Source organism: Mastigoproctus giganteus, chromosome 10 (assembly GCF_048544385.1).
Source record: "Mastigoproctus giganteus isolate SK-2022 chromosome 10, ASM4854438v1, whole genome shotgun sequence".
NCBI lineage: Eukaryota > Metazoa > Arthropoda > Arachnida > Uropygi > Thelyphonidae > Mastigoproctus > Mastigoproctus giganteus.
Window position 1 is genome coordinate 111,805,863 of NC_143584.1, and position 24,433 is coordinate 111,830,295.

At 37.3% G+C, this 24,433-nt stretch overlaps 1 protein-coding gene across 1 annotated transcript in view; it reads right to left on the reverse strand.

Moving 5' to 3' along the window:
- Window positions 1-24,433, reverse strand: part of LOC150079223 (DDB1- and CUL4-associated factor 17-like) — a 260,750-nt gene that overhangs the window by 162,811 nt on the left and 73,506 nt on the right. The window contains exon 7 of the mRNA XM_090382995.1: window positions 12,861-12,977. Within this exon, the coding sequence (XP_090239121.1) occupies window positions 12,861-12,977 (117 nt within the window). The remainder of the gene's footprint in view (window positions 1-12,860; window positions 12,978-24,433) is intronic.

Below are 24,433 nucleotides of genomic sequence, written 5' to 3' on the forward strand. Positions count from 1 at the left end.
GGCCGGAGGCCAGAAGAGGATGGAGGCCTGTGTGATTTTGGCCATAAACGCTAGTATGAGGCCACTACAAATTTTCCTAGGTAAGAATTTTTGACCCAGTTCAGCTCTGTTTAGCAATATTGCTTTTCTTTTTCTCTCTGAATCTTTAGTGTCTTCACCAGGATGCTTCCTTTTCACACCTTTTAAGTATTTTACTCATTTTTAGGGAATAAAGCACAATTACAAAATGAGGACGCATGCTTGATACACATAAATAAAGCTGCACGTGTGTAGCAACTGAATAAACAACACTGTAAAGGCAGAGACACACTAACACCTCAGTAGCTCACATTTTACTAAAACACATTTCTGGGGGTTACTACCATAAAACAATAAAAACTATTTCCAGCTGTGTTTCTGCTAGTGGAATCTGTTATAAACTGATAGTAAACTCGATCTAATTGCATTTGCGATAATACCGATAGCTGTAATTGTGTGGGTTTTTACATTATTATGGCGAAAAGCATTTCCCCTTCACTGATATAAAAAACATAAATACATTTTCAGAATCTTCTCTTCATTGCTATCGTGTTGCGTTCAGTTGGGGTGATTCCGCATTTGACTGCCATTTCTTGCAAACGCAAAGGCGAATCGTGCATAAGCGAATTCGGTTCATGTTGTAGCCGAGTGGGCAGGAGCGGGAGTGCAGTAGCACATGCTCTTTGAGTAGATCGGGGTTCAAGCCCCTGACTGCTGAATACGGTTGATCTGCCAACCTGCACTGGACCAGCGTGGCAGATTATGGTCCATTTCCCTCAGTATGAATTGTTGAGGAGGCGTCCATCCTGCAGTGGGTTGATAATGGCTGCACTTTACTTTTTTTTATATACGATATCGTTCCCCTATTTATAAATCGTATATGATCAAATTTGTGTAGTGTAAACACGTGTTATATGTGGACTGACTGTACCCTTTAACATGTTGACTGTCTTTATACATAAGCATCAAAGAGCACTAGAGTTGATGTACCATCAATGCATATATGCAAAAAGGATAGGTGTAATGAAACTAGCGTATGTCTGCCAGGGGAAAAATTAGATGACATTATAGAGTAGATATTATTGTTTAATGAAACAAAAGGTGATAATGATGCACACACATTTCAACTAATGATATTAAGAACAGGAGATCTGAAGACTTATTTAATAAGTACAAGGCAATGTTGAGAAAAAGTTGCAAGTTAGGATTAAATTTGAAAGTGTCTGCAACTGCAATCCTGCTTAGACACGATTGATTGACAAGAGCCTTGTCAATCAATTTGGTTCCTGAGAGACTGTGCAAGGTTCATGGGATAGAATTTTTCTCAAAGTGGTCTGTGCATGATAACAAGTGAAACTGTTTTTCCAGAGATAACATACACTTAAATAGAATGAGTGCCAGAATAATATTCATTGATGCTATTGAGGCGGTGTAAGGTGGGTCAGAGAACTGATAACTTGTGGGAATCACACAGATTGATAGATTAATAAGAGCTGCAAGCAAAAGTGAAAGTGATTCTTGCACTACTTCTATTTTCTATTCTACTTAAAATACCATACTGAAAAGTAAGGTATTGGGGATTTTAAGCCCTTCTGTGGGTCATCATGGAACAAGTAGATACATGGGCAGTTAGGGTAACTAAAGATAAGAACAGGCAAATGTATACTTGCATGTACATTAATGCCAGGAGCATAGTAAATAAATTTGATGAATTTGAAGTATTGATTAAATCATCAAATGCAGAAGTTGTGAGGATATCAGAGAGTACAATAATGGGGATATGGGGGAGTACAATGTATACGAAAAAAGGACAGACAAGATGGGGAGTTATGCTCTTAGTTAACAAGCATACTAAATCTAAGGCAGTGCATCCAGTTGACATGGGTGGCTAGTGCAATTCTGAGTCAGTTTGGTGTGGCATAAACTGGGAAAACTTCATATCTGCACAGAAGTGTGTAATAGGCCAAATGACTGATGAGTATAACAAACAGTGAAATAGAAGGATCAGTAAATCAGAATGTCTTATAATGGGGATTTGAACTTTCCAGATAATGACTAGAACTTGTGGGTTGGTCATTCACACACTAACAAGACTTTTGTGGATTTACTAGATGACTGTTTCTACAGCAACGTGTTAGAGAGGCAACAAGAGGAAGCAATACTCTATCTGATTATCAACAGCGATTCTTCATACATTAAGAATCTGCAGGTAAAAGACCCTCTAGGTGGCAGTGATCAATGTGCCGATGTGAAATTTACTTAAAGACATAACATTAGTTATGTCTTTAAGTCCTCCAAGAAGTTAAATGTTGTTTTTAATCAATTTTTATGCATAAATTTCAAAAATCATCATGATAGTTTCACATCACGTCACAGTTATTAAATATAGAGAGTGTTACGTTTTACCAAAATATGCCAATTTAGTATTCTAAAATGAAGTAATACTAAGGAGAGTGATGATAATAAAAAGAAACAGAGAAGAGAAATAACATTGGAAACAAAATATGAGATTATAAACAACCATGTGGCCGGAATGACTGTTAAAGATCTTTGTTGAAATATTACCTAAGCACTTCAACTATGTGTACAATTTTAAAGGATAAAGAAAAATATTTGAAGGAAGTTAAAAATTAACATAAACAATTTTGTTATTATAATTTGCTTGATTTTAAAGGACATATTTTCATTTCTTTGGATATATAAATCATTGTTTAAGAATAAACTATTGTTTTGTTGATCTTTATTTAACATTACTATGGTCAAATTTGATTTTTGAGCATGTAACCCCAGTTTTTAACATTATGTTCATGGAAAATAAATTCCCACTTTATGAGTTTTCACTTTACAAGCACATACTAGGAACAAATTAACTCGTAAAGTCGAGAACTACCTGTACATTGTTGACAAAGCAAACTGTTTTTCAATAAGATATCAAACTGTAGCTAGGGTATTTTTTGCTTCTGCATGAGAAATTTTTGGCTCTAGATTTGGTTTAGTCTCTTTTTCTTCTTCATATTTAGATACATCCATTTCCATCACAGTGTGCATGATTTCTACATCTTTTATAACTTCATTTTACAAGAAATTGTTTCCGATTTCTTGGAAAACATTGTTGAATCCATTGCTTTGTCTTCTTGCTGTAAATCTTTGGAACCTTTAATTTGCCTGAAATCAGTTAATAAACTATGTTCTTCATTATCTTTGTGTAGTTCAGGTAAACATGTCTTTGATGTTGATAACTTTTAATGATTCTTTAATACCTATATTTGTCTCTTTGGTTTTTTCCAAAATTAAACTCAAAAATGCTTATGTCTTCTCTTTAGACATTCTAGAACCCCTCAATTCATATATGGATCAAAGATATTACATTTCGTAGTGAAAATATGGCCTTTATGTCCCCTTCTTTAAATTCCTCACAATTCGGACATGAAGGAGTAGTATCCAGAAAGAGAATAGCCTTTTCAGATAAGCTTATAGATTATTTTCTTTAATTTCTTTACAGAAGGTATAAATTCATGAAAAAAAAACAAAAAAAAAAAACATTTTTTTGAATAATGCAGGGTCCATCTATAAAGATAAACTACTTATATGTTTAAAAGCTGCATGATTAGTTGATTTGATGAACTAAAAACAAAAACAGGCAATTTGTGAGTTCCATGATTCCATGAAACTCACAAATTCAAAAGAGAATCACGATTCTATCGCGAGTCTCTTTTTTGATCTTTTGTCTCCCAATGCTATCTGCTTTTTTTCTTTTTTTTTTTTTTTGCTTTTTTTGGACATCATTTCTATAGATAACGCATGATAATTTCAATCTGTGTCATCCATATTTAGAGTTGTTCTCCAGTAAAATTTTCCTCTGTCGATAAATGACCTAACTGACCGCTTCTTTCTCACCAGAATGCTTCAGACTGTCCAAAATCTGGATGCAGATCTCCATCAATTTCTATATAACAAAATATACAGAAAAGATAATATTGCAGCATAACATTGTAGGACAGAAGGTTTATGCTACTGTGTTAATATCGGAAGTCCAGCTGGAAAGTGTCATATGTGGTTACCTTTTCTAAATTTCCTATAATTTTATCTTACTTTATTCTTTGTAGTAATCTAATTCATCTCTGTAATTTATGTAATATTTTGACAAATTACATCAGAACCCTAGAGACTCAGATCTCGATGTGAACCCAGAAGTCTCATTTCAGTTTTCGATGTAAAACCACTGGCTTTAGACCACGAAGGGTCGTATTATTGCAGTGCAATAAAGATTTCGATTAATTAAATCTGTATATTTTTGAACAGTAGGCTGATCAGTGGATAATTTCCTCCTGCTAATACTGAATACCATGACATTTTTACTAATGTGCAAGCCAGAGGCAGACCGGGTCAAAAATTCTTACTGGGAAAAACTTGTAGCGGCCTCATAATACAGTCAGTCCTCGTATAGCACGATAGTTGTGTTCCTAGAAACCCTCGTGCAATGCAAAATCATGCAATATAAACAACAGGCCCTATGGGAAAAATGGGGTTAGGTGCCGACCACCCAAGATTGAACACACATTTTTAACCAAAACATTACCAAACACAATAAATAATCGTAATAAAATACTTACGTATTTTATTACGACTATTACGTAATAAAATATTGCTACTGCTTTTACTTCTATCATAAGCAAACTTGTTTTTTGTTTGATTTTCTATCCAAACAGATGACAGCCGTTCCATCTCTTCCAATTCTTTGTGTCTTAATCTATTGAATTTTAATTACACTTTGAGTTGTTCCTGCTATGAAAGTTGTTTTTATTTTCTCCGCATTCTTTGTAATTCTCGGCGTTGCCTCATTTAGGTCTGTAGCTATTTTTTTTTTTTGTGTTATTTGTTTGTTAGGAGCATTAGCAACTAAGGCCATATTGCTCGGGGAATATGCGGTGGTCATTCTCTAACCTTTCCACATCCTCCGTATTTGGTGGTGACGGGCTCGAACCCCGGTCTAATCAAGAAGCGTGTGCTACGCACTGCTGCTCCTTCCCACCTGGCTACGGAGGCGCCTTAGGTCTGTAGCACGTGCAATATCACATGGTCTTTCATTTCGTTCAAAGCGTTTTGACAGTTTCATATTTTTTCGCTATCGACAGTGGCGGACTGGCCATAAGCCTTACCGGGGAAACCCTGGTGGGCCTGAGCCCAATGTGATTTTGGCCATAAACACTAGTATGAGGCTACTACAAATTTTCCCAGGTGAGAATTTTTGACCCAGTCCGCCTCTGTTTATCGATATTGCTTTTCTTTTTCTCTCTGAATCTGCAGTATCTTCACCAGGACGCATATTTTTTAAGTATTTTACTCATTTTTAGAGAACAAAGCACAATTAAAACGAGGAGGCACGCTTAATACACATAAACTGTTGTTTATTCAGTTGCTACACGCGTGCGCAGCGTGTAGCAACCGAATAAACAACACCGTAAAGGCCACTGTTAACACCTCACATTTTACTAAAGCACATTTCTAGGGGTGGCTACCATAAAACAATTTCCAGTTGCGTTTCTACTAGTGGAATCTGTTATAAACTGGTAGTAAACTCGATCTAATTGCATTTGCGATTATACCGATTGCTGGAATTGTGTTGGTTTTTACGTTATTATGGTGAAATGTGCTTCCCGTTCACTGATATAAAACACATAAATACATTTTCGGAATCTTCTCTTCATTCCTATCGCGTTGCATTCGGTTGGGGTGATTCCGCGTTCGACTGCCATTTCTTGTAAACACAAAGGTGAATCATGCATAAGCGAATTCGGTTCGTGTTATATAAGATATCGTTCCCCTATTTATAAATTGTGTATGATCGAATTCGTGTAATGTAAACACGTGTTATACGAGGACTGACTATAGTGTTTATGGCCATAATTGAGGAAGCATGTATGGGGGGGGGGTTTCAAATAACTAGAGTAAAAACAATATTTTTTAATTTATTCTACAATACTTAACATAAATAAATGGTGACAGCTTCACAACCATAAAGATAAAGCTAATTTTGCTATAATATGGAATTTTGCTATAATGTGGAACAGTGATCCCACTGGAAGTCAGCATTTGCGAACAGGTTCCCGAGGCAGTAGGATGGACGAGTATTCAAACGTTGAACTGGCCGACATGCACCTCGCGTATGGAGCTGCGGACTGTAACGGGTGTGCCGCTCTGTGCTTGTACCAGGAACGTTTCCCTCACAGGCGTGCTCCTCATCATACGATTTTCGCACGTGTGCACAGAAGGTTACGTGAGACTGGTTGTTTCACGAGAGGTACCATGAATCGAGAGCGAACGACGAGGATGCTAGACAATGAGAAGAATGTCCTACGTCTTGCAGAAGGCAATCCGAGTACGAGTACTCGAACGATAGACCAATGATTGGGTATTTCCCAATCCACTGTATGGAGGTTACTGTCAACAAACCAAATGAGTTCATATCATCTGCAACGCGTCCAATCATTAGAGCCTGCAGATTATTCACTCCGGAGGACTTTTCCTACTTGGTTTCTTCAACAGAAACGGTTCGCAAATGCTGACTTCCATTGGGATCGCTGTTCACGCGACCTCCCGTTCAACGTCCATTTCGGCATTTCGGACCCTGCAATGCTATGTGATTCCGATTTGTCTTTGTGTCCCCTACACCTCCTGCAAGTTTGTCGCGCTGGTAGTGAAGCACCCTGTATATATCTGTTAAAGATGTTAGTAATAGTGGTAGAGGCTAATGTAATTTACACAAGATTGTAGGTTATAGTGCAAACCGAGAAAAACCAGTACGATGTAACGGCCCAAGAAACAAAATCTTATGTACGTGCCAATGGTATCCTGGAAAAAAATATATACATGCAATACAAAGTAAGGTAAACCTTACATATAAAAAATCATATTAAAATTTAAATTATGTTAATTAAAAATAAATAGATACATTGAAAGGGACTTTTTTCGTGGGCTAACCCTCTCAATGTATCAACCATTATTAACGAGCTATCCGTTTCTGTTGTCGTCGTCCAGCATAACTGTATCCAAATGAATAGTTAGGTAGTATATGATAGCAATTCCAAATGATGTTAAAGTAGTATATGTTAGCTTAAATTTAATATAATTAGGTTGCAAACCACCAAAGTATATCACAATTTAGTTGTTAGCTGGCTAGATGACTATTAGCCCGATGGATAGCTAATTTACAAAATAATAATAGCTAGCGTTACAAAAGAGTAATACATAGCATTATAGAATTATATAGAAAGAGATCCATCCACTGTTAAACATATACATATGTGGTAAATTATATATCATATCGGTAAAAAAAATAGCATAAGCTAAAAGAAGGCAAACGGAAGCAGGGTAAAGTATAGCTATAGTACCTCAATCCCCCTCAAATTGCTCTAATAGTTCATGAGGTATGAAAAGTAGGGTTATTACAGTAAAAAGTATAGAAAAAGGCGAAGCTTAAAGTTACTTTGGATAAAACCGGGAGCATAACTTCCCATACCTTATTATAGTAAAGGATCCTATGGTTATTAAATATAATATAATTGTATTTTATAATTGAAATTGTACATAAATGTATTGAAATTGGATCCTGGTTATATAATATAATATAATTGACGCGTACATAAGATTTTATGTTTCTTGGGCCGTTACGTCGTACTGGTTTTTCTCAGTTTGCACTATAACCTTGTGTAAATTACAACATTAGCCTCTACCACTATTACTAACATCTTTAACAGATATTATACTTAGACGATATTAAATAATATACAGACGGATGTAATGTTTAATCTTATATAGATGGCATTAAGCGGATCTGGAATAGTTTATTTATTTATTAAATTTAGTTTTTGATTAAATTTATTTATTAAATTTATTTATTTACTTACTTTGGAGATATATATATATAATGTAAATCTAATCACATATAAAAACACAAATGTAAATCATGCAAATCACTTTTTAAATCAAGTAGGTATAATAATTCACAGATGCATGGTTTGTTGTGCTTATTTAGGAAGAATCTGTAGGAAGCTGTTCAGGTTTGAGAGAAGTGGGAGGTACTTTGGATGCACTCTTGAGGTAGGATGTTGAGGAAAACGTCATGGAATGTTAGGCTGGGGAGTGTATGAAGGTTGAGGTTCTGGGAAGAAGCTACAACTTTTGGGTGTCTTAAATTGGTATGTTCATTACTGATATTAGGATGTGATTGTTGAAAACATGGAGAAAGGCAAGTCAGCAAGAATTTGTGGGGCAAGAGAAAATGATTGGTTGATAGTGCCATCATATGCACTGATATAGGATGGATTACTTTTCATTGGAGAGGCAGTGAAGCTTGCTAAGTTCATACAACTTCCAAGAACTGGGGCTAAGAATGTATAGCTGGTTGCTAGGCTGAAGTTTTTTAGGTGTACAGCTTCTGTTACAGTAGTATCCAGAAGATATCAGCCTGTTCTCCAGTCTGAGAATGTGTTCCTTAATTTCATTATTGTCTTGTATAACTTTCCAGTAAAGACAGGGAAGTTTTAAATTTGTGGCCTAATTAGCTGGTGGAGAGGCAGTTAATGTTTACTATGCATGCATTTTATAGGATTGCATATAGGTTTTGAATGCAAACACCTGCATATTTAGAGGATGAGCATGGACTGGGTTCAGGCAGGCTTTTGAGGGAGGCCCAGGGAGAGGTAAAATTAGATAAGGAGAAGGATTTTGACAACCTTACAGATATAAATTGAGAAGACTATAAGTTTGCTGTCTTACTGTTTGATTTTTTTGCAAGAGTTACAATCTTACAAAAAAATCACATTTCAGATATAGCTTTTTGACATAATGGCAGATTCATATGACTAGTCTGGTATTTCAACCCACCAGCTAATGCATGACAATTACTGGTTCCACAACATGTAGGGTCTTTACAGACTCCAATTTTTAACATTCAATAACAACACGGTTTATGGAAATTTTCATTGATTATTTTATTCTGGTCAATTACATACCTAGCTTGCAATACTAAAATACTAATTATTTCAGATATAGTTTTTTTTTCTGGCATAAATGACAGATCACATATGACTAGCCTGGCATTTTAACCCATCAACTAACACATGACAATTACTGATTCCACAGCATGTGGAGTCTTTAGACCACAATTTTTAAATAACTCCAGTGTTTATAGAAAATTTTCACTAATTATTTAATTCTAGTCAATTAGATACCTAATTGACTAGAATAAAATAATCAGTGACGAATCAATGCTAAAATATCATAATTGTAGCTGCATTAATTACACAGAAAAAACAACCTATATTATATTTCATTTCACCATGACTGTAATTTTAAAAAGCAACTATCAACAGATATATTTCAATGAAATTCTGTTACTAGATACAAAACATATTAAAGAAGGAAAGTATATACAGTGAAACTTCTCTTGACGGACACCTCTCTTTAACGGACATTTTCAAATTCCCCAACTCACCTCCATTGGTTTTAACGTTTTCCTTCTGTCTAGCGGACATTCTCTGTAACGGATGCGGACAGGCAATCTGCACTGTTTCGTTTAGATTAGCACTTAATTTGATCTCCCCATAAAGGACAGCGGGCGAGCTCACAGCCCTTTTTCTAGGAATGTTTCTTCCACGTATTGCCTCAATCGTGTGTTTATTTTCTATTTCCAATTCTCTGAATTTTATCAAGGTTTACGTCGCGGTTCCAAACCCTTTTTTCAAGAATTTTAAGGCACGTGTAAAACTTCTGATGAATTTGGTGTGTGCAGGGGGGGGTGGCAATTTGGTTGGCCTTTCGTCTTTTGAGTTTCAGTTTTCAGTTTTGTTCGGTGTCGTGTGAAGTGCACAATGTCTTCTCGTAAACATTTAACTTTAAAAGATAAAGTCGAACTAATTAATGCACACGATCGGCAAAAAAATAGTGTTCGCCATCTCGCTGCAAAATTCAAAATCGGGAAGACGCAGGTAAGCGACATCCTAAAGGAAAAAAATGAACTGCTCAAACAATTTTGGCAACACGGAAATAATCGGGTTCAAAAATCATTCCCGAAAACTGTTGGACTTCAAATTGACAATGTTACATATGAGTGGTTTTGTCGTGCATGTGCTAAAAAAATTCCCATTAATGGGCCTGTTATTAGGGAAAAGGCTTTGGAGGTTGCGAAATCTATGGGAGTAAATGAGTTCAAAGCTTCTGTGGGATGGCTAGACAAGTTCAAAACTCGGCATAAAATTTCTTGGAAAACCGTAAGTGGTGAAGGTGGATCTGTTGATACTGGGGTTGTAACAGAGTGGACCGTCAAGTTGGAAGATTTATGTCGTGATTTTGAAGCTAAGGATATTTACAACTGTGATGAAACAGGGTTGTTTTTTAAAGCTCTTCCTGAAAAAACAATGAGTCTAAAAAACGAAATGTGCCAGTGCGGAAAAATTTCTAAGGAACACTTGACTGTACTATTGTGTACAAATATGCTGGGAGACTTTGAACAACCTCTTGTTATAGGAAAACCACAAAATCCTCATTGTTTCAAGGGCATAAAGTTGAATCTTTTGAATGTTGACTGGAAGTCTAATAAAAAAGCGTGGATGACACGAGATATCATGAGCGAATGGATAAGTCACTTTAACCAAAACATGATTTGTCAAAACAGAAAAATTATTCTTTTCATGGATAATGCTGCATCTCACCCACACATTGAATTGTATCATTCAAATCGTTTTTCTGCCACAAAACACATCTGCAGAGTGTCAGCCCTTGGATCAAGGGATAATAAAAAATTTTAAACTTCACTACAGAAAACGTGTTTTAAGACATCTCATTGCAAACATGAACGATGTAATATGTGCGAGTGACCTTGCAAAGAAAATCAGCATCCTAGATGCGATTCAATGGATTTCGTCTTCAGCAAATTCAATTAGAAAACAAACTGTCGTAAACTGTTTTGTAAAGTCTGGCTTCTCAAACGCAAAAATTGAAGTTGTGAACAGCAATGTGGAGCACCAAGAAGAACAAGAACTTCAACATCTATTGATAATGTATGATACTTCAGCTACAAGTGACCCTGGCTACAAAGATATAGACTCGAACCTCACTACAGAAAATGGTGCTCTAGATATCAACGACATTATCATCGATATTTTTCAAGAAGTTCCTCATGAGGATGAAGAAATGGAAGGAGGTCATTCTGTCAAAGAACATATTAACGACAAACCACCGATGAAAATAGAAGAACCCGCTCATACAAATCAGTCATTTAAAAATGTTTTTCGCCACTGAAGAAGATACTGAAGGACTTTCGATGGTTTCTTCACTCCAAACAAATGTTGAAAACAAAATTATCAGCCGAAAGAAGGTGCAGAAGAAAATAAGTGATTACTGTATGTATTTTTCTTAAGATAAAGTCATACTATGCATGGCACAATTGTATGTATATTATTTACAAAAATATTGTGCAAAATCTGTATATAATTTAATTTAATTTTACATTAAACGTTTAACGATTTTTCCTTATCTCTTGTGTATGTAATTGTATATTATTTACAAAAATATTGTTCAAAATCTGTATATATTTTAATTTAATTTTACATTAAACGTTTATTCTTTTTTTTTTTTTTTTTTTTCTCCCTCAGACTTCTTGTTAGCGGACACTTCTCTCTAACGGACAAATTTTTGTTCCCCATGGCTGTCCGTTAAAGGGAAGTTTCACTGTATTTTTTTTTAATCCAAAAAAGCAATTTGTCGTGAAGCATGCAGCACACTTTTTTCTTTGCCGACAAATTAAAGTAGTTGTAAAGGTTTCAATGTAACACTAGTTTTGGGAAGTCTATAAAGCAGCTTCCAATAGAAGTTTTTCTTTAAATTTTGCTACAAGGCCAAATACACATCCAGCAAAGGTGCTACAGTAATATAATTTTCAAAATTATATTGCTGTCACAGAGAATAGTACAGCATACATAATTCTATGTAATGTGAACTTTTTTATCCAGTGCATAATGTGGTGCTTTCCACTTCACAAAACACCACACTGTGCTCAATAGTTTTTGCAATCTAGAATGCAGCTTTCACTTGATGAATTTCCTTTAAATTTTGTTAGTAGATGCAAAACTGAAAGTGGAATATATAATAATTTGTTTTTTCAAAAAATAATTTTTTGTAAGGAGCATGCAGTTTTTAATTTGCATGCAAAGAAACAGATAGGTGTAGTAGCATTTCATACTTGATCCTCCACTTTTCCTCTTTATATGATAACAGAAATCAAAACACTTTTTGAAAGATATTGGGAGTTTCAGTTGTGTGGATGGAGCAGAAAAAGAGCACAAAATTGCTGAAATTTGGCAGAATCTCAAAGACCTTTCACATCTGCTTGGGGTCAAAGTGGTAGCAAGGCAAAATTAGATACTTACTGTGCTAAGTAGACAAATGACAGACAATACTTACTGTGGGTATAGATGTCCTTTGAAGAGTTAATGACTGCAGGAAGCAGTCAGATGAAGCAATGGGTAAATCAGCCCAGCTATAATGAAGAAACACTTGAGCTTGTTTGAGACACTCAAAGAGCTCTGGTTGCTGAAGATAAATTCCCTCATAATTTTATTTTCATCATGGTATCAGGAGGAAACTATAGAATTACACATATAGAGCAGTTCAAAAGACATACACAGGTGTAAAAATTCCTTCATTAACTGGACTAAGACCAATGAAATTTGCTTTAAATTATGTTAAGTGCACAAAATAAACTGACTGTAGTGCTTAATCATACAAGAAAAAAACTCTATCTCTATTTCTTCTCTATAAAAAGAAAGTGGCATGATACTAACCTCATTTAATAATTCAGGGAAATTATACAAGCGGACAGATCCAGTGGAAGAGTTTCCAGTACCTATGATAAGAAGCCCTTCAGATACATTTACATTGTTACATTCCTTACCAAATACCTATCAGAGGAAAAAAAAAAAAGGGATGGAATGCTTTAAACTTGATATTTAATAACAACTGTTAAAACAGTTAAATTTTCAAATCAGTGTCTGAATATTCATAAAAGAGAAAAGAATTACTATTATCTTTATTCGTGCAAAGGTTTTGGCAAATGTGAGACTTTTCACTAGCTAAAAGTAGTCCACTACTGTAACTACTCTGCTAACCTATAACTGTAGGAAGTCGCTAGTAATAAAATATCTTAAATTCTTCCACAAAGATTTAATGCAATTATGTATCATAATATCATGAGTTCATTAATTAAGAAATTTTTAATAGGAAGGAAAGTAATGCAAAAGGGAAATAAGGACTAAAGGAAGTAATGCACAAATCATGTCCAGTGAAATTTTTATGCAGCCCCACAACCAAATATACTTGACTGTTTTTTTTTGTTTTTTTTTATGTAAACCCCAAACACGAGAGGTATTAGAATCTATAGTACTTAGTACCGTGCTTGGGTTGGAGGTTGAGAAGACGAAAGTAGATATTTCTTGAAATTGGACTTGAACTTCTGTAGACTGTAATTTTTAGGAAATACATATGAAGGAAGGTTGTTCCAGAAAACGGCAGTTGAGTGAATAAACGAGGAAGATGAAAAGTTGGTTCTGTGAGTTTGAAGTTGGACAGTAAATGGATGTTGGCTGGTGGTGGGATGTGTTAGGACTGTTTTGAAAGAGAGAGCTGGAATTATAGAAGCCAATTCAGAAGAACAGTGTCCATGGAAGTATCTGTAGAAGAGGCATGCAGCAGAAACAGTACATCTATGAGACAGCGAGTGGAGAGACTCTGTTAGAGATGAATCATTAATTAACCTAACTGCTCTCTTCTGAATGGAATCAAGCAGCCTGAGAGAGGTTTTGGGGGCAACACACCAGATGTGGGAACAATATTCCATGGCAGGGCGGATTTGCGATTTATACAGAGTAAGCAGCTGTTTGGAAGAAAAGTAAAGCCGAAAGTGAAAGAGAAAACCAAGTTTTTTAGATGCAGAAGAAACAATATTTGTAATGTGCTTGTGCCAAGAGAGATTAGAAGTCAGGGTAATCTCCAAAAGAGATATATCATTTTGCCTAGAAATCGGAGTGCCACTAAAGATAAGTATAGGAGCAGAAGAATCCTTTTTGCGAGATATAAGACAAGACTGAGTTTTAGAAGGGTTGAAATCAACTAAGTTGTCTTTGCCCCACTGGAGAATTACCTGAAGATTGGCATTTAAGGAATTGGTAGCAGATTTTCGGGAAGTTAAAGATGAGCAGGACAAGGTTTCTCAAAATAGAAAGTGGAATGCAATGTGCTATCATCGGCTGTTGTTGTTTGGTTTTTTAGGAGCATTAGCAACTAAGGCCATAATGCTCCGGGGTATGCAGTGGTCATTCCCTGACCTTTCCGCATCCTCCATATTTGGTGGTGACGGGCTCGAACCCCGGTCTAATCAAGAAGCATGTGCTACGTACTGCTGCTTCTTCCCACCTGGCTACGGAGGCACTTATGCAATGTGCTTTCATCGGCAAAACAATGGATAGGATTTCCAGTCAATGGAAGAAGGTCATTAATATACAAGAGGAAAAGAGTGGGGGAAAGAACTGAACCTTGGGGGACACCGGCATTAGTGGAGAAGTTAAAAGACAGAGAGCCATCTACCATTACCCTCAGTGCACGATCAGAGAGAAAACTGGATAACCAATTACTAAAAATAGTTCACAAACAGTTCACAAACCATAAGATGGAAGCTTGTTTAGAAGACCTTTATGCCAAACACAATCAAAAGCCTTTGAGATGTCAAGAGCAACTATTTGTGTTTCACCGAACCTTTCCATTGAATTAGCCCATAAATGGGTAACATAAGCCAGAATATCACCAGTGGATCGACAGTGACGGAATCCATACTGGCACAATCGTTCATCAGATAAAAGGTTTCTAGGCAGTTTAAGAGTAAGCAGAAGGAAAATCACCTTTGGAATAAGGAAATGAAAAAAGGCGGCAAAGAATAGGAGTAAGTTCAGGAGCACAGGTTTTGAGCACAAGTGGAGAAATACCATCGGGACCTGGGGCTTTCTTAGCATCAAGATTCGCCAAAATCCTCTGACATCCTTTTGACGGAAGACCACAGGGGGCATTGAATGGAGCGTGTTGGGAATGGTGGAAGGTGTTTTACCAAGATCATTAATACATGAGTTGGAAGAAAAATGGAATGCTAGAAAGTCAGCTTTATTCTTGGCTGAAGTGACAACAGAACCATCTGGTTTGGACAGAGGTGGGAGCAGAGATGCGCAAAAGTTGCGGCCAATAGCTTTGGCAAGAGACTAGAATGCTCGGCTATCATTAGGGCAAGAAGCAAGTTTTCTACTCTTAGCATGTTCAAACTCTAGTTTGGACTGATTAATAACTGCTTTACAATTGTTGCGAGCTTTGGTGTAGGCAGAAAATGAAACTGAAGAATTAGAAATAAGCCAATTACGATATGCAATATTTATTGGAAATATTGCATATTTCCAATAAATATTGCATATATTTATTGGAAAACCAACAAATGTGCTATACAATAGCACATTTATTGGTTGGATAAATGTGCTATTGTATAGCACATTTATCCAATAAATATGCTATACGATAGCACATTTATTGGAAAACCAAGATTTAGATAAAGGACAAGATTTTAAAGTGTAGTGTGGGATAAAGGATTCCATTACTGCAAGAATAATTTCACTGACACGATCTGAGCAAACGTTGACATCAGAAGTTTTGAAACAGTAATCCAACCAAGGAAAAGAAGAAAAGAAGTCTCGCAGGTCATCCCATTTTGCATTCTTGTAATGTCAAACAACACGAGGTTGAGAATAGCCATGAGATAAAGATTACATTGGAGAAGAGACAATCACCAAGTTGTGATCTGAAGTGCCTAAAGGACTACTCACTTCAACCATGTACTTAGAAGGGTTGTTTGTGAGAAAAAGATCAAGCATATTGGCTGTATGATTAGGATTATCCGGTATTCTTGTAGGTAAATGAACAATCTGTGCAATTTCATTAGTAATTGCAAAAGCCTCAGCATCTCGACCTGCGGGGTCGGTGTGACTAGAAAACGGAAGCCGGTTGGAGTTGTGAATATTAAAATCACCAAGGAAAATTACCTCACTGTTAGGAAAGTTGGACTGGAGAAAGTCAAGTTGCAAAGATAGGAAGTCAAAGAGCGCCAAGTGATTAGTGGAGTTGGGAGAACGGTAGAGACAACAGATGAATTTCACACAATGAGGTAGAGAGATTTGGAGCCAGAGAAGATCAAAGAGAGGAGATTCCAATTTGCCAAGTCTCTGTCAGGGAATATCAGAACAGACATATACACAAGTACCACCTTTGAGGCGAAAGGAATCATACAGCAAATAATTTGGGCATCTAAAATGAGCAGTAGTTGAATCAACCAATAACTGAGATTCTGTCAGAAAAAGTACATGGGGTTTGGCAGACTGCAAGTGGAAATGGACATCGTTGAGATTAGAATTGAGACCACGTATATTTGTGAAATGAATTAGAAAGTGCTTGGGAGGTTTAGTTCTTTTCGTAGATAAGCTTGATCTATTAGTTTGACAATTCATGGTGTATTCAATAGTAAGAAAAAGTGGGTGGGACATGCTGTAAGAAGTAATGAAATTTTTGGATATGGCATACACTTGGTAATAATATACCCAGATCCTTGACATAACATGGCCTCGACAATGCTCCCCACATACGCACTACTCGGACTCCCTCCAGTCACTATCTAGCAGAGTACAGGTAGCAAGATTATACACTAGCTGATCCAGAAGCCTCCTAGAGAGTTACCAATAGGTTCATTCTGGTGTACTGACTAGCGGCCGGCCTGCGAACACCGTTTTAGAGCTGTACCTCAAAATGTAAGGAATAATGGATCTCGCCACGCTGTTCATCATAACCTCAAAAGTCATCAATCATACTGCATGATGGAAGAGATAGGGAAGGGCTGACCGGAACTTAGCTCTAGAGACTAAACATGGGTTCCGCCACTTCAAGCCTCCAATAAGCAAAGTGGTGGTATTGCACCGGTTGATGAGAGTCATCTACCGCCTAGTAACATAGAGGGGCGGCATTCCTCCATATGGTGTGGGCGCCACACCTCAACCCCTGCTTACTTTGGTTCACACCTGTGTGGTCACCCACCATGTACTTGTGCATGGAGGTTATTAATAGTTCCACCATCATGAAGGTGCAAGCAGAGGATCTGGATGTGTGGACTTCGCCGAAATTGGGTCCACTTGACTTGAGTGTCACCCAAATATCAGTTCCATCAGCGTTTTAGACTCCCAGGTAACAAGTACAGCTTGTCTGGCATATCTGAGAGAATGTCTGTGACAACCTCAAGGACCTAGTAGTCTCGTGGCAGAGAAGAAAAATGCATGGGATGCATATAAATTATCAGGTGACACAGAAGCTTATGGCAGATATAAGTTAGTTTAATCAATTCACAAAGGAGATTGGGCAAGCGAATGCAGATTGCGAGAAATATTTGGCAAAGGATATTAAGAAAAAAACAGCAAAAGTTTCTTTATTTACATAAATTCTAGAAGGTGAGGAATCAGACTGGTCCACTTAATAACTTGGTTCAACTGCTTATGATCTTGCTCAGATAGCTTATAAACTGAACTAGTACTTTGCATCTACATTCCCAAATGAGGAGTTATTAAGGGAGGAAAATGCTGGAAGCTTATCAAAATGTAACAAGGCGTTTAATGATTTTGTAATAACTGAGAGCAAAGGAAAAATTGGAAGCAAACCCTTAGCCATAATTATGAGAACATCCTTGGAATCAGGGGGTCCCCACAGACTGGAGATGTGCAAATGCAACTACAATTCATAAAGGGGGATCTAAGGGTGACACGAGTAATTACAGACCAGTTAGTTTAAATTCTGTTCTGGGGAAAATAATGGAGTCACTGGTTAAACATGCATTGCAGGATCATCTACACAAAACTGTGGTAATAATAGAGACACAGCATGGGTTGTTAAGGGAAAGTCTTGTCTGAAAAATCTGATTGGATACTGAAAAATCTGATATGATATGATTACAAATGAACTGGGAGCAAAAAATAATTTTGATATCATATACTTGAATTTCGGGAAAGCTTTTGACACTGTTGCACATGGAAGACTATTGTATAAATTGGAGCAGTATGGTATTAATGGTAAGTTGCTACAATGGATAAAAGGATGGTTGAGTGGGAGAAGACAGAGAGTGATAATCAATGGATGCTGTGCTTGTGGGCTAATGTTATTAGTAGAATCCCCCAGGGTTCAGTGTTGGACCCACTTGTTTTGTATATTTATCAATGATAAATCAGGTATATCAGACTTAATATCGAAGTTTGCAGAAGATCCAAAGGTTGGCAGGGTTGTTAATGACAGTAATGGCAGTGTGCTACTGCAACAGGATCTAAAAAATTTTAACAAATGAGCTGAGAAGTGCCAACTGAAGTATATAATACTGACAAATGCAAAGTACTGCAATTTTTTTTTTTTTGAAACCCCCACACACGAGAGGTATTAGAACCTATAGTACTTAATACCGTGCTTGGGTTGGAGGTTGAGAAGACAAAAGATGATATTTGTTGACATTAGACTTGAACTTCTTGAAGGAAGGTTGTTCCAGAAAACGGCAGTTGAATGAATAAATGAGGTAAGATAAAAAGTTGGTCCTGTGAGTTTGAAGTTGGACAGTAAATGGATGTTGGCTGGTCGTGGCACGTGTTCAGGCTGTTTTGAAAGAGACAGCGGGAATTATAGAAGTCAATTCAGAAGAACAGTGCCCATGGAAATATCTGTAGGAAAGGCATGCAGCAGGAACAGTACGTCTATGAGACAGACAGTGGAGAGACTCTGTTAGAGGTGAGTCATTAATTAACCTAACTGCCCTCTTCTGAATGGAATCTAGAAGCCTGAGAGAGGTTTTGAGGGTACCGCCCCAGATGTGGGAACAAGCCCGTGACTGCTGAATACAGTGCTGTTTCTTGTATTCTGTGCATCTTGTAAACTCCTATGACCATTTGGTCATCCCGGAGTATAAACTGAAAATTTATTTATTTATTTATTTTAATATTCCAATGTAGAGCAGATTTGTGATTTGTACAGAGTGAACAGCTGTTTGGAAGAAAAGAAACGCCAAAAGTGAAAGAGAAAACCAAGTTTTTTAGATGCAGAGGAAGCAATATTTCTAATGTGCTTGTGTCAAGAGAGATTAGAAGTCGGGGTAATCCCCAAAAGAGATATATCATCTTGCCTAGAAATCGGAGTGTCACCAAAGATAAGCATAGGAGCCGAACAATCCTTTTTTGCGAGATATAAGACAGGACTGAGTTTTAGAAGGATTGAAATCAACTAAGTTGTCTTTGCCCCACAGGAGAATTACCTGGAGATTGGCATTTAAGGAATTGGTAGCAGATATTCAAGAAGTTGAAGCTGATTGAGCAGGGAGAGGTTTCTCAAACTTGAAAGTGGAATGCAATGTGCTATCATCAACAAAACTATGAACAGGATTTCCGGTCAATGGAAGCAGGTCATTAATAAACAAGAGGAAAATAGTGGGTGAAAGAACCGAAACTTGGGGGGACACCAGCATTAGTGGAGAAGTTAGAAGACAGAGAGCCATCTACCATCACCCTCAGTGAGCAGTGAGAGAGAGAGAGAGAGATTTTTTTTTTTTTGATTTGGTAATTGTTGGCGCATCGGCTTCTGTGGCCATATTGCACCTCCCAAGGTTTTTGCAGTACTTTGATCCAAGCCCGAGGCGGGAATCGAACCCGCGACCTTTGCGTTGCCGGGCAGGTACTTTACCCACTCGGCTAGCCCGGCCGGCAAGAGAGAGAGAGAGAGAGAGAGAGAGAGAGAGAGAGAGAGAAAACTGGATAATCAATCACAAAAGACAGTTGGCAAACCATAAGATGGAAGCTTGTTTAGAAGACCTTTATGCCAAACACGATCGAAAGCCTTTGAGATGTCAAGAGCAACTGCTTGAGTTTCACTGAACTCTTCCATTGAATTTGTCCATAAATGCATAACATAAGCCAGAATATCACCGGTAGATCGATACTGATGGAATCCATACTTGCGATTGTTGATCAGACAGATGGTTTATAGGTAGTTTAAGAGTTGGCGATTAATTGATTTCTCAATTAATGGATGGGAGGGATTTGTCTCAATTAATGGATGGGAGGGATTTGTCACCCCTTTTTAGGAACTGGCTGGATGTGAGCAAATTTCCAAGTAGAAGGAAAAACAACTTTGAAATAAGAAAGTGAAAAAAGTCGGCAAAGGACATGAGTAAGTTCAGGAGCACAGGTTTTGAGACCAAGTGGAGAAATACCATCAGGACCTGGAGCTTCATTTTGACGGAAGACCACAGCAGGCACTGATTGGAGCGTGTTGGAAATGGTGGGAGGTGTTTTACCAAGATCATTAATACATGAGTTGGAAGAAAAATGGGATGCTAGCAGGTCAGCTTTATCCTTGGCTGAAGTGACAACAGAACCATCTGGTTTGGACAGAGGTGGAAGCAGAGATGGGCAAAAGTTAAGGCCAATAGCTTTGGCAAGAGATCAGAATGCTCGGATACCATTAGGGCAAGAAGCATGTTTCAGTTTAGACTGATTAATAACTGCTTTACAATTGTTGCGAGCTTTCGTGTAGGCAGAAAATGAAACTGAAGAATTGGAAACAAATCAACTGTGATATGTAACATTCTTCTCTTGAACAGCCTTAGCACATTTATTGGAAAACCAAGATTTAGATAAAGGGTGAGATTTTAACATGGACCATGGAATAAAATATTCCATTCCTACAAGAATAATTTCACTGACACGATCTGAGGAAGCGTTGACATCAGAAGTTTTGAAACAGTAATCCAACCAAGGAAATGATGTAAAGAAATCTCGCAGGTCATCCAATTTTGCATTCTTGTAATGCCAAACAACACGATGTTGGGAATAGCCATGAGATAAAGGCTCCATTGGAGAAGAAACCATCACCAATTTGTGATCTGAGGTGTCTAGAAGACCACTCACCTTGACCATGTACTTAGAAGGGTTGTGAGAAAAAGATCAAGAATGCTGACTGTATGGTTAAGATTGTCTAGTATTCTTATAGGTAAATGAACAATCTGTGCACAGTCATTAGTAATTGCAAAATTCTCAGCATCTTGGCGAGCTGGGTTGGTGTGACTAGAAAATGGAAGCTAGTTGGAGTTGTGAACATTAAAATCACCAAGGAAAATTACCTCACTGTTAGGAAAGTTGGACTGGAGAAAGTAAAGTTGCAACAAGAGGAAATCAAAGAGCTCCAAATGATTTGTGGAGTTGGGAAAACAGTAGAGACAAGAGATGAATTTGACAGAATGATGTAGAGAGATTTATATTAGATATGGGTAGAAGTAACTCCCAAGAAATATACCAACTCTGCGGTAGTACAATTAGGGTGGTAGAAATTGAAAACAACCTGGAAGTAATTGTGCAGTCAGATATGAAATTTTCAGAGCAGTGCAAAGAGGCTGCCACAGCAGGTCATGGGGTATTGTCAATGATATTACAGGAATTTTGGTAATAGAGAAAAGGTGATTATCCCTTTGTATAAGGCAATGGTCAGGCCACGCCTTGAGTACTCCGTACAGGTCTGAAGGCCTCATTTTAGGAAGGATGCAGAGTTGCTTGAGTGTGTACAGAGAAGGGCAACAAGATTGGTGAAGTGAATGAAGGGATCCTCTTACCAAGAAAGGCTTAAGTTCTGCAAATTGCAGCAGCTGGAGACTAGTAATTGGTTATCCAGTTTTCTCTCTGATCGCTCACTGAGGGTAATGGTAGATGGCTCTCTGTCTTCTAACTTCTCCACTAATGCCAGTGTCCCCCAAGGTTCAGTTCTTTCCCCCACTCTTTTCCTCTTGTATATTAATGACCTTCTTCCATTGACTGTCCTATCCATAGTTTTACCGATGATAGCACATTGCATTCCACTTTCCATTTTGAGAAACTTTGTCCTGCTCAATCAGCTTCAACTTCTCGAAAATCTGCTACCAATTTCTTAAATGCCGATCTTCAGGTAATACTCCAGTGGGGCAAAGACAACTTAATTGATTTCAACCCTTCTAAAACTCAGTCTTGTCTTATATCTCGCAAAAAGGATTCTTCTGCTCCTATACTTATCTTTAGTGATACTCCGATTTCTAGGCAAAATGATATATCTCTTTTGGGGATTACCCTGACTTCTAATCTCTCTTGGCACAAGCACATTACAAATATTGCTTCCTCTGCATCTAAAAAACTTGGTTTTCTCTTTCGCTCTCAGCGTTACTTTTCTTCCAAACAATTGCTTATTCTGTATAAGTCGCAAATCCGCCCTGCCATGGAATATTGTTCCCACATCTGGGTAGTGTCCCCAAAACCTCTCTCTCAGGCTTCTCGATTCCATTCCGAAGAGGGAAGTTAGGTTAATTAATGATTCTCAACAAAGTCTCTCCACTCGCTGTCTCACAGACGTACTGTTTCTGCTGCATGCCTCTTCTACAGATACTTCCATGGACACTGTTCTTCTGAATTGGCTTCTATAATTCCCGCTCTCTTTCAAAACAGTCCGAACACGTGCCGCCACCAGCCAACATCCATTTACTGTCCAACTCCAAACTCACAGAACCAACTTTTCAACTTCCTCGTTTATTCATTCAACTGCCGTTTTCTGGAACAACCTTCCTTCATACATATATCCTGAAAATTACAGTCTAGAGAAGTTCAAGTCCGATTTCAAGAAATATCTTCTTTCGTCTTCTCAACTTCCAACCCAAGCACGGTACTAAGTACTATAGATTCTAATACCTCTCGTGTTTGGGGTTTATATAAAAAAAAAAAAAAAATACTCATTTGAATAATAGTGTATTTATTTTATTGTTTAACTTCTTATAAAAACGTTATGCATTACTGACTTAAAGGATATGCAAGTACAATGACAGAATGGGCTCACTTAATTTGACCCTGAATGAATGAACTACTACAATTGGGTGGAGATAGTTAACAGGAAAAATCTTGGAAAAAATCATATAGTTGATGCTTTGTAATGAGTATGTTATTCAAGAAGATTACAGTCTATAATTCAACACCTGCTGTTAGCACTGACAGGCACATAACTGATATACATACAAGGAATTCCTAAACATCAGGTGATTCCAGGAGAGTGCCTAGGATTAGTCAATGATATCAGATTCAAAATAATAGGATTAGCCAAATGAACAACATCAAGGGGAAAAAAATGGGAAAACTCAAAATTTGAGAATATTGGAAGGTTGTGAAAAAATTAATATCAAGTTTAGTACTTTGGACATTGAGTATGTTTCCCTGTCTATGGCTCCCACTAATAAGCATACCACTGCATGCTTATCTCCTAATATCTCTCTGAAGAAATACAGGCCGTACATAAACAAGTGTATGTTACCTGGTGCCTGTCCATCAGCATGTGGAACCTGACCTCGGTCCACTTGCATGTGCAATATCCCAGCTCCACTGGTGGGGTATGCCATACCAGTGGATGCCGGCAATCCTGTACACAAGGTGCCGAATCCTGAGTAGCGGCAAAAAAAAAAAAAAAAAAAAAAAAAAAAAAAACCAAACCATGGGATATAAAAAAAAAAAAAACCTCATTGCAATATCTTTGAAAAGCACTAAATTTAACACTGTCAAATACAAGATCATTAAGTCGTCCACCAGTTGTGAACACAGAACAGAATAATTCTAATCTAAAATCTTCATGCAAATGACAATGCAGTAATATATGATTCCAATCTTCCTCCATCCCAAAAACACAAATTACTTTATTTTAATCCCGACTGGAATAATTTAGATCTCAAAGAACCATGCCCTATTAGTATATAGGAAGTAAACATTGTAGGAAAGAACCATTCCGTCCTACTGTATCGTAACATTTGTTGTACATTAGAAATAAATTTCCTAGTCACTACGCCAGTTGTAGTGACTAGTGACTGGTTAGGCAGGTGAAGGAAGATTATGAGAAATCTTTGGCAAAAGATGCTAAGAAAAACAGGAAGGATTATTTTACTTATATAAACTCTAAAAGGAAGGGGATGAATCTGATTGGTCCAATTGATATCGATGGTTCGACTGTTGATGATCCTGCTCAGATAGCAAACAAACTGAATGAGTATTTTGCATCTACATTCACACATGAGAAGTTGTTAAGGTTTGAAAATGGCAGAAGGTTATCAAATTGTAGCAGGGTGCTTAATGATTTTGTAATAACTGAGAGCAAAGTGGAGGAGAAGTTGTTGAAGTTAAACATAAGAAAGGTACCTGGGGTGGATGGAATCTGTCCAGTTATATTAAAGGAGGCAGCAAAGCAACTAAGCAAACCCTTAGCC